The sequence below is a fragment of the Vipera ursinii genome (assembly GCF_947247035.1).
Source record: "Vipera ursinii genome assembly, chromosome: 7".
Classification (NCBI taxonomy): Eukaryota; Metazoa; Chordata; class Lepidosauria; order Squamata; family Viperidae; genus Vipera; species Vipera ursinii.
Window position 1 is genome coordinate 10,453,266 of NC_139521.1, and position 15,635 is coordinate 10,468,900.

At 40.3% G+C, this 15,635-nt stretch overlaps 1 protein-coding gene across 2 annotated transcripts in view; it reads right to left on the minus strand.

The window, feature by feature from the left end:
• Positions 1-15,635, minus strand: part of NFXL1 (nuclear transcription factor, X-box binding like 1) — a 52,824-nt gene that overhangs the window by 7,805 nt on the left and 29,384 nt on the right. For both annotated transcript variants that reach the window (XM_083367394.1, XM_083367393.1), the window contains 4 exons: positions 9,045-9,185; positions 4,099-4,265; positions 2,979-3,048; positions 2,441-2,545 (listed from right to left, as the gene is read on the minus strand). In XM_083367394.1, the coding sequence (XP_083223520.1) occupies positions 2,441-2,545; positions 2,979-3,048; positions 4,099-4,265; positions 9,045-9,185 (483 nt within the window). The remainder of the gene's footprint in view (positions 1-2,440; positions 2,546-2,978; positions 3,049-4,098; positions 4,266-9,044; positions 9,186-15,635) is intronic.

Below are 15,635 nucleotides of genomic sequence, written 5' to 3' on the forward strand. Positions count from 1 at the left end.
ATTCTGCCATCTCCCGAGGAAGGAGGAGCGCATGTGGTTTCAGCCTCCCTTAGGTTATTTCAAAGACCAAGGGAAATCTTTTGAACTGGGGGAACAAAAGGGAGGGTTAGAGAAGAAGGCATCTGGCCTGTGTCTTCATTTAATTCTGTAGAGGAAGAAGGCAATAACCATAAAGATTCGAAGTTCCTTTTTTCCCACGAAAGGGATGACATGAAGTAAAATGATGGGGGCTGACCAAATGGGGTTGAGGGAAGGGGGGGTTGAACCGGGAACCCTTTATAAAGTTTCAATTTGTAAAACAATACTAAGTTCCTGTCTTGTATTTCCACAACCAAGTATGTCCTAGTAAAAATTCCTTTTGGACTAGAACTGACTCCAAGAGTTTTTGTTTTCCTAAGACATGGATTGGGGTGGGTCCTGACAGTGGGGAGATTTGGGAAGGAAGAGAAGACAGAATAAAGGGAGTTGAAGATCTACCCACCCATCTGCCAGATCATCCGATAATGTACGACAAATGTCTTGTAAGTGGAATCCACAAATGTAAGATAGAACTAATAATAAACATACAGGGAATCGGTTGGGGGAAAATTAATATTAGTATCTCCCAGGCATTAAAGGGCCTAACCAGTATTCTTCTTACAAGAGAATGGCAACCAAAGTTAGTCCAGAACCGTGTGCAGTGCACAACAAAAATTCACACAGCAGGATTTGTAAAAAAAAAAAAGGGGGGCAAGGTAGTAGCTGCAATCAAAGCTCTGCCTGTTTTGTGTGCAATGTTAATATTTTTCAATTTTAATTAAGGTAGAAAGATCACTTTCGTAATTCTATTTTAGGAATTGTCTATTAAAGATTGTTTGCCATACTAATTGCTGAAAAATTCTGCTTTTCTTTCTCTATCTGGTTAGCATGTCATCACCAATCTAAAATATCACATCCAGCCGTAAGCAAGTGATTAAATGAAATAATTACCCATTTTTTTTCCAGTTCTACCTTAATTATGCCATAAATATCACAGGGCTTAAAGAGTTCCCATTGTCACTATTACAACTGCATCTATAATAGGTTATCTAAGTCTTGTACAAAGCAACCAAAAAAATACATGAAAGGAAGGAGTTTGAAGAATTCTTTCTAACTAAGGATGACTTCAAGAAAGAAAAAATGAAAAACGCACATAAGTTTTTTTTTTAAAAAAAATACCACACTAAAACTCATCTTGTAATTTGCACTTAAATGTGTATACACCCAGAGTTGGGTGGCATATACATTTAATAAAAATGTTATTGTTGTTAATTGTTAATTAACAATACTTTTGTATTATTATTACATTAGGGACGCGGTGGCTCAGTGGGTTAGGACGCTGAGCTTGTCGATCGGAAGGTCGGCAGTTTGGCGGGTCGAATCCCGAGTGCTCCTGTTACTCGTCCCAGCTTCTGCCAACCTAGCAGCTCGAAAGCACGTAAAAATGCAAGTAGAAAAATAGGGACCACTGCGGTGGGAAGGTAACAGCGTTCCGTGCGCCTTTGGCGTCTAGTCATGCCGGCCACATGACCACGGAGACGTCCTCGGACAAGCGCTGGCTCTTCGGCTTTGAAACGGAGATGAGCACTGGCCCCTAGAGTCGGAAACGACTAGCATGCATGTGCGGGGGAACCTTTACCTTTACCTTATTATTATTACAGACCTAAAAATATAGTACTTTATACCATTTAATTTATACAATGTATATTTGTTTGTTATTTTATGCTTTTGTTATCTTTAATATAGCTTTATTATAAATTAGAGTTAAGCTTAACAAGCAAAACTAAAAATACAATAAAAATATTCACATTAATTATTATAATGATCTTTTTCTTTAAAAAAAGGAAAAGCAGTATACAGGTAGTGATTGATTTACAACAATTCATTTAGTAACAGTTCAAAGTTACAACGACACTGGAAAAAGTGACTTACGACCTTTTTTTTCACAGTTACGGCTGTTGTAGCATCCCCATGGTCACACGATCAAAATTCAGACACTTGGCAGCTGATTCATATTTATGACAGTGGCAGTGTCCTGGGGTCATGTGATCCCCTTTTGCGACCTTTTGACAAGCAGTCAATGGGGAAGCCAGATTCACTTAACAACGGTGTGGCTAACTTAACAACTGCAATGATTCACTTAACAGCTGTTGCAAAAAAAAGGTCATAAAAAGAGACAGAACTCACTGAACAAATGTCTCGCTTAGCAAAAAGAAATTTTGGGCTCAATTGTGGTTGTAAGTTGAGGACTACCTGTAGTAAATCCTAAGCCGACTTCTCCTCATGGAACAAGGTTTCCCTGTGAGACCTCCTAAAATGGCTCCAGAAAGTCCCTCAGTGGTAAATAACATTTCACAAATAAAATCATACAAAATACAACCACCCTGTTTAGGATACAGTTGATCGCATCAATATAGCTTACCTTTTTGAGTCTCTTACAAGGGCAACGGATCTTAACCTTCTGATTACAATTCTGAGAACACTCCCCTAGGTGACATATCTCTTTACATCGATGACCGCAAGGCAGCTGTAAAGTCCGAGAGAAATATATGTGTCTGGCACGAAACATAAATGCTCTGTTTTGCTTCCTTACATTTGTTGGTTATACGGTGTACTTAAAATTCCTTGCCCTTTGAGCCAAGGATGCTAAGAAATTTTCTACACAATTCATTTTAATGCAAAAAGTCTTTCCAGGCGAATACCAAAGTAACAATGTAGATTCACCCACGGAGTCACCAGATGTTAAACATTCCTTCAGAATTCACTATTCAAATCAACCCACTGACTCTTCTTCCCCATCAGCTTTTAGAATTAAAGTCACTGGATGCATTTGTCATTGGGCATACATGGCTTAGGCACTTCGGATGACTTTTGAAGTCTGCCATGACGCTACTTAATCAATTTCCAATGCTACATCACTGCCATCCAAAGATTCAAATGCTTTTTCTTTTAGTATTTACCTCTCTGGGGCACTGGTTTTTGCATGAACACAGCTCTTCTTTTTCTTCTGCATCGGCATTAGTGATTTTTCTGAAGAAATATAAACCAATGGTCATTCATTAAAAAAAGAGAGATAAAATAAACAGCAAGTCAAGTCATTATCTTATTTTCTATCAACATATCAATGCTGAGCTGAGAAAACAGATGTAAAACAGGTGAGGATTAAAAAAAAAGGAGATTGATTTTGAACAATCAAATAAATCCGATGTAATATCGGATTCAGTGATACATCTCATGAGAATAAAATGAAGAAATTCTATAAGGCAACCCGCGAAATGCCCTCTGTATCTCAGAGACTTTTGGTAAAAATGCTTTGATTCCATCTAGCCTGATAATTAGGATAAATTGACCGCTAACCCTGCGTGCCCAAAAAGCTAGATGAGCCAGACAGTACAAAGTTCTAGTACGGGGGTCCCCAACCCCTGGTCCATGGACCAATACCGGGCCACGGCAGGCCAGCAACCGGTCCACACAAACAAAGCCCCATCCGCGGGATGCAGGCAGCACACAAAACCACGCCCCCTCCGGTCCGTGGAAAAACCTCTCTCCACGTAACCCTGGTGCTCAACAGGTTGAGGACCTCTGTTCTAGTTCAGTAAAACAACAGTTTGTTTTACTCCTACTAGTATATCAGTTTGAATCAAGTCTGAAGGAAAACCCTGGAAATTGGTACCTCCATCTACCATTCCAAACAGCGGCCCCCCAAAGAAACAATAAAACCAATTCTTTTTTTTATTCTTCTTCCTTCCTTCTCCCCCTCCTCCTCCTCTTTCCTTCCTTCTCCTTCTCCATCCTCCTCCTCATTTAAAGCTGCCCGTTCTACGGGACTCTGGGCAGCCTACAAATAGAATATGATTCAAACATAAACAACCAAGATAGTTGGGACTAACCACAACTATTAAAATATCCCCTGGTGCAGTTGCCTTCCACCAGATGGTTCTGACTGTTTATTCAGAAAGAGAAGGAGAAAAAGGAGGTGGGTGAAGCGACATCTCAAGCACAGCAGTGTAAAAACTAAATAAACATAGCTTCAGTACCAAAAGGTGAAACAAGACAAACCAGGATCCTTTGATTACGTACATGCATTCAATGTACAGGCTTGTCAGTTTGCAGTGACATTTTATTCGGATCATTTGGGAACACGGCGGGCATTCTCCAGGGTGGCATGGCAGAGGGCACGCATGAGAACACCCTGGCGGTCGTGGCTTGGAACATCCTTCTTCACACTGAGAACATTCCGGACCTGCCTAGTAAGACAGCAAAGCATGATTTATAATTTATTTGCTTTTGGGGACAATCTTGTTCATTTAAACGTATGTAAAGAAGCTTGAGGGACGCGGTGGCTCAGTGGGTTAGGACGCTGAGCTTGTTGATCAGAAGGTCGGCAGTTTGGTGGGTCGAATCCCAAGTGCCGCGTAACAGAGTGAGCACCTGTTACGCGTCCCAGCTTCTGCCAACCTAGCAGTTCGAAAGCACGTAAAAATGCAAGTAGAAAAATAGGGACCACTGCGGTGGGAAGGTAACAGCGTTCCGTGCGCCTTTGGCGTCTAGTCATGCCGGCCACATGACCACGGAGACGTCCTCGGACAAGTGTTGGCTCTTCGGCTTTGAAACGGAGATGAGCACCGGCCCCTAGAGTTGGAAACAACTAGCACGCATGTGTGGGGGAACCTTTACCTTTACCTTTTAAAGAAGCTTGGCTCTTTTGTCAAGTGACAAAATGTTAATTATATTGGCCTGAAACCTTAAAAAAAGAAAAGAAAAATACATATGCAGAAGCCATTTGGACCTTTGTTCTTCCTGCACCTGAAAGTCACTCCTAAAAAAGGACGGGTAGGGGAGGCCTATGTGCAACCTAAATGAATCTGCAGTTTGACGAAAGATTCAGCTTGCTGAGTAGAGAAAGAATGTTTTCTGTTTGCTTTTTTTTCCCCCCTACATTAAGCGATCACCTTGGTGTAAAAAGGGTACCCCAGGGTAACAAGGGAGAGGGCCAAAGCACTGCTTTCAGCAAGGGATAACATCTTTTAGGTTCGCACCTAAACAGAGCTAGTCCGCGTTCAAACATTCAAAGAGATAATTAAACTAAGAGCTGGCAAACACGGGAGCCAGAGCAAAGAGTGGTTAATGGCACCAATGTTAATCTCAGAAAAAAGTTAAATGAGCGAACTGGTTGTCTGATTCTAACTGTGGCATTTCAGCACAAAGCCAATGCATTTGCACTGCTTTTTTACCCCTACTGAGCAAAGGTTGATTTGAGTCGTGAAGTTACTATTGAAACAATACTGAAAAGGAAAAAAACGTCCACATGAACCTGCTATTTGCAATGTCTTCTGTTTTACACTACGATAGCATAAGGAGCCATTACTACCGGCTGCCCGAGAGACAGCCCTGCCACCCAGCCAGCAGCCCAGGGCTCAGAGAGTCCAGGATGGGCATTGAGGCAGTGGGAGGCCAGTTCAATGGTGGTGGCCCAGTGAAGACAGAGGCCAGCTAAGCAATGGCAGCATGGATGTCAGAGCCTACTTCAAGCCCACATCTTAAGAAAGCAGAACTCTTGGGAACAGTTTCTTCCCAGCAAGAACCTTTATTAAGAATAGGAGATAGCAGGCATAATAGACAGGATCTGAGGGATTCCCTTGCAGAATTGGCAGCGAAGCTTTGTACACATCTCATGGCAATGGCCGGGCAACCGAAGGGCAAGAAGGCAGGGAGGAAAGGGATATAGGTACACAACACTTCAAGACAGGGAGCAAAGGGATAAGTTTTCAAGGCAGAAAGTAGAGGGCTAAGAGTTAAGCACTTCCTAAAAAGCAGCCAGAGATTTCCTGCAAAAAAGTAGGTGTCTTGTAAATCTCAGAATATTTTGTTTGGGGAGAAAGTAGCCCTTCCCTTTGTTACGCTGAAGAGAGAGCAAGAGAGAGCGGGGAGACAAATCACAGCAACTCCGTGTTTATTATCTCTTCTTTTGTATCATGTCGGCTGTACTCTTTCACTTTCACTTTTCAATAGCACGTGTGCCAACAGAGAGGGCTCTGCATGCCACCTGTGGCACGCGTGCCATAGGTTTGCCACCACAGGTCTAGATAGAAGCAATTTGAGCTATTCTGAGACTCAACCTACAAAACGAGAAACTTTATCCTAAGCAACCGAACGTATTAAGGAACAAACAACTAGAAGAGGTGAAACGTACATAACCTTTAGAGATTGACCAATGGAAACCAGTCACTCATAGAAGAAAAAAACAACCCAAAGCAATGCCCTTACTGTCTAGTTCAACTCCACTAGTGCTGAGCAATCAGTTTTATAGCCTCCCCGTGGAAGAAAGCATGAAGACACCTGGAAAAAGGACATCATCAAGTGTCCCTGGGATAGAAGGAAAGTAGCTCAGATTCTCCCAAGGAAAAAAAGGCAAGTGTTGGTGATAGGAGACTCAATTCTGAGAGGTACAGAATCAGCTGTATCTAGATCGGACAATCTAGGGAGGTATGTTGTCTCCCTGGAGCAAAAATCAAAGATGTGGCTGAGAACCTTACTAAAATAAGCTCACAGATTACTATCCCTTTCCCCTCATTCATGTGGGGATGAACGACACGACAATGAACCTAAAAACAATATCAAGAGATTATGAGCAGCTCGGCAAGAAAGTTAAGGAGTTAGGAGCACAAGTGATGTTTTCATCTGCACTTCCAATAAAAGATCAACATCCAGTGAGGGAACAAAGGATTTTAGAACTGAACCATTGGCTCAAGGGTTGGTTCCGCCAAGGGAACCTTGGATTCCTAAATCACAGTCTACATTTCCTACAAGAGCTTCTAGCAAGGGATGGGCTGCAACTCACAAGAACTGGGAAGAATGTATTTGGAAAGCAAACGGCTCAGCTTATCCAAAGGGCTTTAAACTAAAACGGAGGGGGGAAGATGATCAATCTTTAGGATTTTTAGGTCCTAATCCAAAGCATACACCCCAAGACAACCAATCAAATAAAGAGGTAGAAAGTGATGGGAAGGAAGAAAAACTCAGGTACAATCTAGAACAAGGATCCCCAATCTGTGGGCCATGGTCCACTACTGATCCGTGGCCTATTCACAACCAGGCTGTCAAGTTTCCGACATATGGGCTTTTCAAGTGACTCTGAGGCATTGTTTACCTTAAAAGTCCTTTATTAGCCTAATACACCGGCAAATGCTTGCTTGAAAAAAGCTGGAATCTGAAATCTCTGCCCCCTTGCACAATATATTAAAACACAATTCTCCACCTTTCTAATTTTGTCATTAATCATATTCTCCAATTAATTTAAAGAATCAGTTTCCCTTCCGTTAGAAAACCAGCCAAGCTCTTATCTTCTTTAATTTCAGATGGCCTTGAGGAACAATCCTCCTCTTCCCCCATCCCAACCTTAATCCAATCTCTTAAAGCAATACACAAGTTTAACATATGAAATAGCTACTTCTTCATCTCTTGTCAAGCAATAACATTCGATGTTAGCAGCATTGACACAGGCTGTGTGAGTGGCTGGCTGGTGTGTGCATATGCATGTGTGCACACAGCCCCACTCACACAAATGTTGCGGATGCTCGGGGTCTCACTCCTGCAAGCGTTCTGGGTGCTCAGGGCCTCACTTGGGCGAGTGTCGTGGGCTATCAGGAACTCACTTGCGCAAGTGTCACGGGTGCTCTCGGCCCCACTCGCGCGAGCAATGGATACTTGTATGTGAGCATGCACCTGGCCCTCAACAAAACCATCTCCTTTCCCCCCCACCACTTCCCCCAGGCCGCCAACCTAGAAAGGTTGGGGAACTCTGACCTAGAAGATGTAGGAAGTATATCCAGGGTCAGTCACAGATGCCTATACACTAACGCTCCAATTTTGGGGAACATACAGGGTGAACTTAAAGTACATGTAGAGAGCAGATATGATATAGTTGCCATTACTTCAGTCATCTACTGCAATTATCAGGATTTTTCCTAAAGCAGAAAATAAACTACCACAGGTTTGTAAAAAAAAATACTACTAATGGCTTAGTGGTGGGCCAAGGCCTTAAATAAGGCCTTAAACAGGATAAAGTTTTATTTTAATATGAAAAGTCAGAAATCTTTAGAGCATTCTGTAGTTTTTGGCAGCACTGCGGAAGAAAACAGAAAAGAAAAAAAGCAGCACGAGCCCAAATAGAATTGTTGCAGCAAAATCTAAATACAGTTACGAGGCTCAACAATTATCAAGTAGTGTTCTATTATCATCTGCAAATCTGTATCGCCATTACTATTATCATCTACCAGAATACCCGGTAAGGAATTCAACAAATTAAACCTTCACGAGCCCTAGCAAGCTATAGGTTTCCACTCAGCATAGACAGAGAAAGGGGTAGAGTTAAGTAGATTTACAATCCTATTTAAACTGCTGTGTAGAGCTCTGCCATTCTTAAATACCTAACTGATTCATGGGGTCCCTGTCTGATGCCACCACTGCACGACAAGCAAGACTGAATAACATTATTCAAAAATTTTTATTACTATTAGAAAGAACGTTACATTGAGAGGCTCCGTGCAACACATATAAAAGGTAAAGGTAAAGGTTCCCCCGCACACGTGTGCTAGTCGTTTCCGACTCTAGGGGCCGGTGCTCATCTCCGTTTCAAAGCCAAAGAGCCAGCGCTTGTCCGAGGACGTCTCCGTGGTCATGTGGCTGGCATGACTAGACGCCAAAGGCGCACGGAACGCTGTTACCTTCCCACCGTAGTGGTCCCCATTTTTCTACTTGCATTTTTACGTGCTTTCGAACTGCTAGGTTGGCAGAAGCTGGGACGAGTAACAGGCGCTCACTCTGCTATGCGGCACTCGGGATTCGACCTGCCAAACTGCCGACCTTCTGATCAACAAGCTCAGCATCCTAACCCACTGAGCCACCGCGTCCCTGCAACACATATATACCCTACTTATAATGTAATGCACCTGTTAAGAAAGCTTGGGGTGGGGTGGGGTGTCTTATCGTGAAACCAGCTGTTTTCCACTGAAAAGATGACTTACCTTTTGCCGGTCATTGTTTGCATCTGTTTTAGAAACCGTGTGACATTCTTTTAGGCAAGTATGATTCTGACAATCAAGCCACCTTCCACAGACTCTTTTGCAGGAATACGGCCCCGCACTGTGGCACGGCAATGGGGTTAGCTGAAAGATTGAAACAATTACTTGGGGGACACTGTAAACAACCTTCAACATTAATTCTACGAGCTTTCATACAAGACAGATTAACACATGACATTTAATCCTTATTTAGGACATGTTGCTTCAATCATAGATTTTAAGCAGCTTACAACAGTAAAATCATATTTATTAAGGTTGATCACACAGTCAGCCAAAAGTTTAGACTGGATTTGACATTTTTATCCACCTATTGGGAAGGGCAGTTGTTCTTGGATGATGTTAAAGGTATCATCAAAGGATATAAATTGTTCGAAGTATTATTATTATTACTTATTAAATGCTGCCTGACTCTGATAAACTCTAGTACCGTAGAAGGCAACCGATATTTGTGCTACCACACATTTCATGCAACGATATCCAAAGATAGCTGGTTCAAATTTTGATAAGGATGTAACTATAGGCTTCAATAAACTAGGCAAACTATTTAGACCCATTTCATTGCTGATACAGAGCAGTGTAAAGAGACAGATTGAATTTTTAGCGCTCTACCAGTCAGTTTCAGAAAATCCTATTGCTCATGAATAAATCTTTTACCTGAGCTTTTTGCAAAAGAATACAAAATGATGAATTACTGTAAAAAAAAAATCCTTAGGATTTTGAGAAAATAAAAACTAGATGTTGGTATCTTTGATAAATGATATCAAAGTCTTGGTTTGTCATGGTTCCGACAAATGCAGTACTTCAAAGAACTTCAAGGCATTGTTTAAGAATCTTTTAATATAGTTGCATAGCTTCGGCAGGTACATATGGAAGCCAAAATCTGAATTCTCCTCCCCTGAACACATCGTATCAATCACAATTCCCTCCCTTAATTTAAACGTCATAAATCATTCTCCAATTAGTTTAAAATGCAAACTTTCCCTTAACAACCTGCCAAATTCTTATCTTCTCTTGTTACAAACAGTCTTGAGATACAATCTCCCTACTCCCCACAGCGTCCACTAATTCTAGCTCTAAAAGTAATATACGAGTTAAAGGAAGGCTACGTCTCCCTATGTTGTCAAGCAAGAACATCCGATGTTAGCACCATTGACAACTGTGGCTAATGAAATAAGTGGTTTCATCCTGCTGCTGCTAGACGCTACAAGATTAATCTCAGATTATCAGGTCTTTTTCTTTGACCAGCAAGATGTATTCATTTTCCTGTTAATGTAATAGGATTGTGATACTCATTTGATTTTGGAATGTTAGTGATATAAGCATCATTAAAATAAACAGGCATAATATTAGATTCAAATATTTTATTATAAAATATTTAAAATTATGGGGATGCATTGTGAATTATTATTATTTCATTTATGAAGATGTTGAAGAGTGCTGGGCCCAAGACAGAACCTTGATATGTCCCACTGCATACTTCCCTCCCTGTAGATGTTGTACCATTAAGGAATACATGCTGAGTGTGGTCGCTCAGCCAACCTTCATCAACACTTCAAAACTCCTTGTAAGGATCTGGAAGAAGTGATTATATTTCAGAATTCTTATAAAAATAATCTGAAGACAGAGTAGGGGGAAAAAACAGAGACAGACACCAAACAGAGTTATTAAATACAGAGGAGGCTTATGAAGACAGAAGCCAATAGGAATTCTGATTATGCTAGAGATCAAATGCTGATCTGACAAGGAATAAGGAAGAGAAGGAAAGGAGAGGACAAACTACATGGAGAAAAGAAATATAAATACCAGGAGCCTATTCAGAATATTAAGCAGGAAGAGAGAGACTCATCTATTAACGTATGCCTTAATCAGCTGTTATTTTGATCTCTCTCTCTCTCTCTCTCTCTCTCTCTCTCTCTCTCCATCTCTCATCTATCTCTATCATTTATCTATCATCTTATCATCTCTATCTATCTCTATCCATCTATATCATTTATCTCTATCATTTATCTATCATCTTATCATCTCTATCTATCTATCTATCTATCTATCTATCTATCTATCTATCTATCTCATCATCTATATCTATCATCTATCATATCTATCCATATCATCTCTATCTATCACCTGTCATCTTATTATCTATATCTATCATCTCTCTCTCTATCATCTATATCTATCATCTATATCTACATCTATCATCTACATTTACATCTATCACCTCTGTCTGTCTGTCTGTCTATCATCTACATCTAAGTATCTATCTATCTATCTATCTATCTATCTATCTATCTATCTATCTATCTGAATTTTACCTGGAAACTTTGTACTTTTATTTTTCTATCAATAAAAAAGTAGTATTACTATTATTTCCAGAGTTTCATACAGTTCCCTCCTTCTCAGCATTTGGAAGACAATTTTACTTTGTTGGGGTTTCAACTCTAGTTAAATGTTAATTGGCATTATAGTCTTATAAATGGACCAGCTACAACAACAGTAAAACAATGTTCTCCATTGGCCATGAAAATATACTACAATAAAATTTTAAAAGCAGATTGAACAAAAATGCTAGATATGTCTCATCCTTTCATAATTTCTAAAATGCCCTAAAATACATGTTGAAAGATTTAGTTCAAAATTATTGACCCCATTTCATCTTCTGACATTCTGAATGGACATTTCTGCTGCACCTGTGCATAATTTTTACTTACAGGTAATCCTCAATGTACAACAGTTCATTTAATGACTGCTCAAAGTTACAGTGACACTGAAAAAGTGACTTATGACCATTTTTCAAACCCATGACTGTTGCAGCATCCCCATGGTTACTTGGTTTAGATTCAGATGCTGGACAACTGACTCACACTTATGACGGTTGCACCGTCCTGGGGTCATGTGATCCCCTTTTGCGACCTTCTGACAAGCAAAGTCACTAGGGAAACCGGATTCAATTAATAACAGTGTTACCAATTTAACCACGGCAGTGATTTCACTTCACAAATTTGGTGAGAAAAGTCATAAAATGAGGCAAAACCCATTTAACAAATTTCGCACTTAGCAACATAAATTTGGGGCTCCATTGTAGTCGTAAGATGAGGACTACCTGTATAGAGAAAGTCTTGGTGCAATATTTTTCTTCTGTGACACATCCTGCTCTCAACTCTTAGTGTCCACCTCCACTCATATGCCTCTGAAAAAAACAACATGAGCCAACAAGGTCCTAACCTTGCCAAGACATCACATCATCTGCAAATCTCAGCCTGCTGTAAAGTTGAGCAATAAGAGTTTCAATCCACACTCCTGAAACATAATCCATACTTGTTTTAAATTAACAATCTATGCCAGATGTTCTAGTCTATTATTAATGGTATTTTTTCCAAACCTTAGCGGTCTCAATACATGCAGTTGTTATTTTTTTCTAACCAGGGTCCGTTTTTATTGATATTATTATAATTAAATTAGCCGTAACAGTTTACATTCCTGCCAGTCTACATATGTTTTCTAAAATATACATATATCAGAATGAGAGATCTTGTGTAATCACCGAAAGCATAACATTTTGAATTAAGACCTCCCTATCATTTTTTTTAATCCCCTCTTGTTTTGCAATAAGAAATTATACTCAGATGACTGGCTGACTACAGCCTTACTGAATCTTGTTCATCAAAATAATCCCTGAAGGCCACTGATCATTATTTTACTATCAAAATTCAAAAACTGAAGCATGTTAACTTTAATGTTTCCTTAAAGTTGTGTTGTGTAAAAGCTGCCGAGTTTTTAATATATTGAATTGGGAACTGAAATTTAGTCTTTTTGCTTAGCTTATGGAGTGGAATTACCCATGTACTCCTAAAAATATACATTTAAAAGTTGTTAAAAAGAGAGAAAAGGAACGAGATCAGAGATGTTGATTCTCCAGAATCCACATGAAATAAATAAAATTATTACTATCGTTTAGTATTAAAGCCACTCTTCTGGTCACAGATAGATAGAAAAGTGGTATCAGTCACATAAAAAAAGCAAAATAAGCACTAGCACAAACCAACTATGTAAGATTTTCTGCTATGAACTTCCAACAACTGGCAGTTCTAAGTATTCAGGATAATACTTCAAGCCTAAGCTTGAGTCAATAAGATGAAAAGCATTTTAAAAGGTACGAAGGAGAAAGGAAGGGGTGCCAAGACCATACTGCATTTTGAGACTTATTGCATAAAGCAAAGGTCCCCAACCTTTTAGGCACCAGTGACCGGTTCTGTGGAGAGAGGTTTTTCCACAGACCGGAGGGTGCGTGGTTTTGTGTGCTGCCTACATCCCACAGACAGGGCTTTGCTTGATTGTGCGGCTTGGTTGCTGGCATGCCGCGGCCTGGTACTAGTCCACGGACCAGGAGTTGGGGTCCCCTGGCGTAAAGGACTGGAAGACTATTTTGTAAATTACATTAAATAGTAACCACAGTGAATTTCCATGGCACATCTAAAATCCATCATGGCATGAAACCTTACATCAGAGGTCTTCAAACCTGGCCCTCTATGACTCACTCAGCGTGCCTGGCTGAGGAATTCTGGGAGTTGAAGTCCACAAGTCATAGAAGGGCCACGTTTGAAGACCCCTGCCTTACATATTATATACCTTATTTGTGCATGACACCTAAATTCTCATCATTGTTATATTCTCAAACTGTTCATAAGCACATCAGTCACTCCTAATAGCAAACTTTGAGAGCACGCATAATTGTCGTTTGATGTTTCATTCACCAACTGTCCATAGTTGTGGCAGTGATGAAAAATTTACAACTATTTCTCACATTTATTTAGATTTAGATTTAGATTTTATTAGATTTATATACCGCCCTTTTCCCGTAGGACTCAGGGCGGTTTACAAGGTGTTTAAAACATCAATACAAAAATTAAAAAACAATTAAAAATGATTAAATTCAGTCCCTGAAGTAGAAATATAAAAACCCCAATTAAAAACTCTCAGCCTGGGCCGGAAAGCTCAAAGAGCCAGGTCTTCAGGTCTCGGCGAAATGAACGAAGGTCGGGGGCAGTCCTAAGCTCCACGGGCAGCTGGTTACAAATGGCAGGCGCACCCACAGAGAAGCCCTCCCCCTGGGTGTTATCCGCCGGCAGTCTTTTACCGGCGGCACCCTGAGAAGACCCTCCCTCTGCGAGCGCACGGGACGAAGGGAACTTGATGCCGGCAGCAGGTGTTCCCTCAAATATCCCGGACCCAAGCTATTTAGGGCTTTATAGGTCATCACCAGCACCTTGAATCTCACCTGGAGGGCAACCGGAAGCCAATGCAGCTCACGGAGTAGAGGTGTTACATGGGAGTATCGGGAAAACCCCATCACAACCCGCGCAGCTGCATTCTGCACCAGCTGAAGCAGCATGCATTTATGATCTTTGCAACTCAGTAAAGCAAAGAAAAACTGAAATAAGAACATAATCACAGTCACAGTCCTGCTTGCCAGTCCTAATTCTCATAGCCAAATGGGGAGTACTTGTAGAGTAGATGAATTGTGGCCAAAACTGGATTATCAAAAAGAAAGAAAGAGGATGAAAATGCCTGTGGAAACTCAGCTAGGTTCAGAAACAATTTTTTAAACCTCTTTAAGAAGTCTAACGGAAAAAGGGAACTAATGCCCCAGAGGACAGATGAACAAATGGCATGCCCAACTTTTTGTTGTTGTTAGTTGCGAAGTCGTGTCCGACCCATCGCGACCCAACTTAGAAGGATGCAATATATTTGGCAGCAGTTTATTTGTTCTGTTTATTATGTCAACTGGGACCATAAGTCATATTTATAAATTCTAGTTCTCCTACGTTCTCTCAAACCCCCTCCCCCTGTATTTTTTTAGGTATTTGTAGTAAGATTGAACTTTCCCCCAAACATCATCTGTCAAAGTTGCCTTAAGTTGCTCAGATGAAATTGTAAGAGACCAATTCACTCTTTACAAATCTCAAGCCATTTTAATGATGGAATATTCTTGTTACTTAAACATATTCTAAGAACCTCACTTTTTTGTGTGTGCAAAATTCAAGTACTCATTTGAGATTTTTCCATTTTAAAAAACTGAAACTCCACACAGAGTGCATGCTGATTTCCGTTCATACTACCTGATGCTAAAAAACCTTTCTCATCTTCCACCCAGATGACTTAAGGACCTCTTGTGTAATATTGAGATCAACACACATTATTTCTTTCATGGAACTGGAGAACTCTCAAATGCTACTTGACTAAACAACATTTGAATTCCATTTTCATTTTCAAAATATCATTTGCAGATTCTGTTGAAACAGCCACAAAATATATCATGCCAGCAGTTATCAGCTGACAAACCATTTAATGGTTTCCAAGAAAGATAGCGTGCAAAAATAATAAATAATAAAGCCCCATAAAAAGAAGCGAACTAATTAAACATTCAGAAAAGGCTATTTCATCAACGTGCCCTGTTATTTGAAATATGTCCAAAGTTTGATCAAACGGGGACCTCATGCTTACAAATGCTTTAGAACAATTTTGCATTGTTCTGCT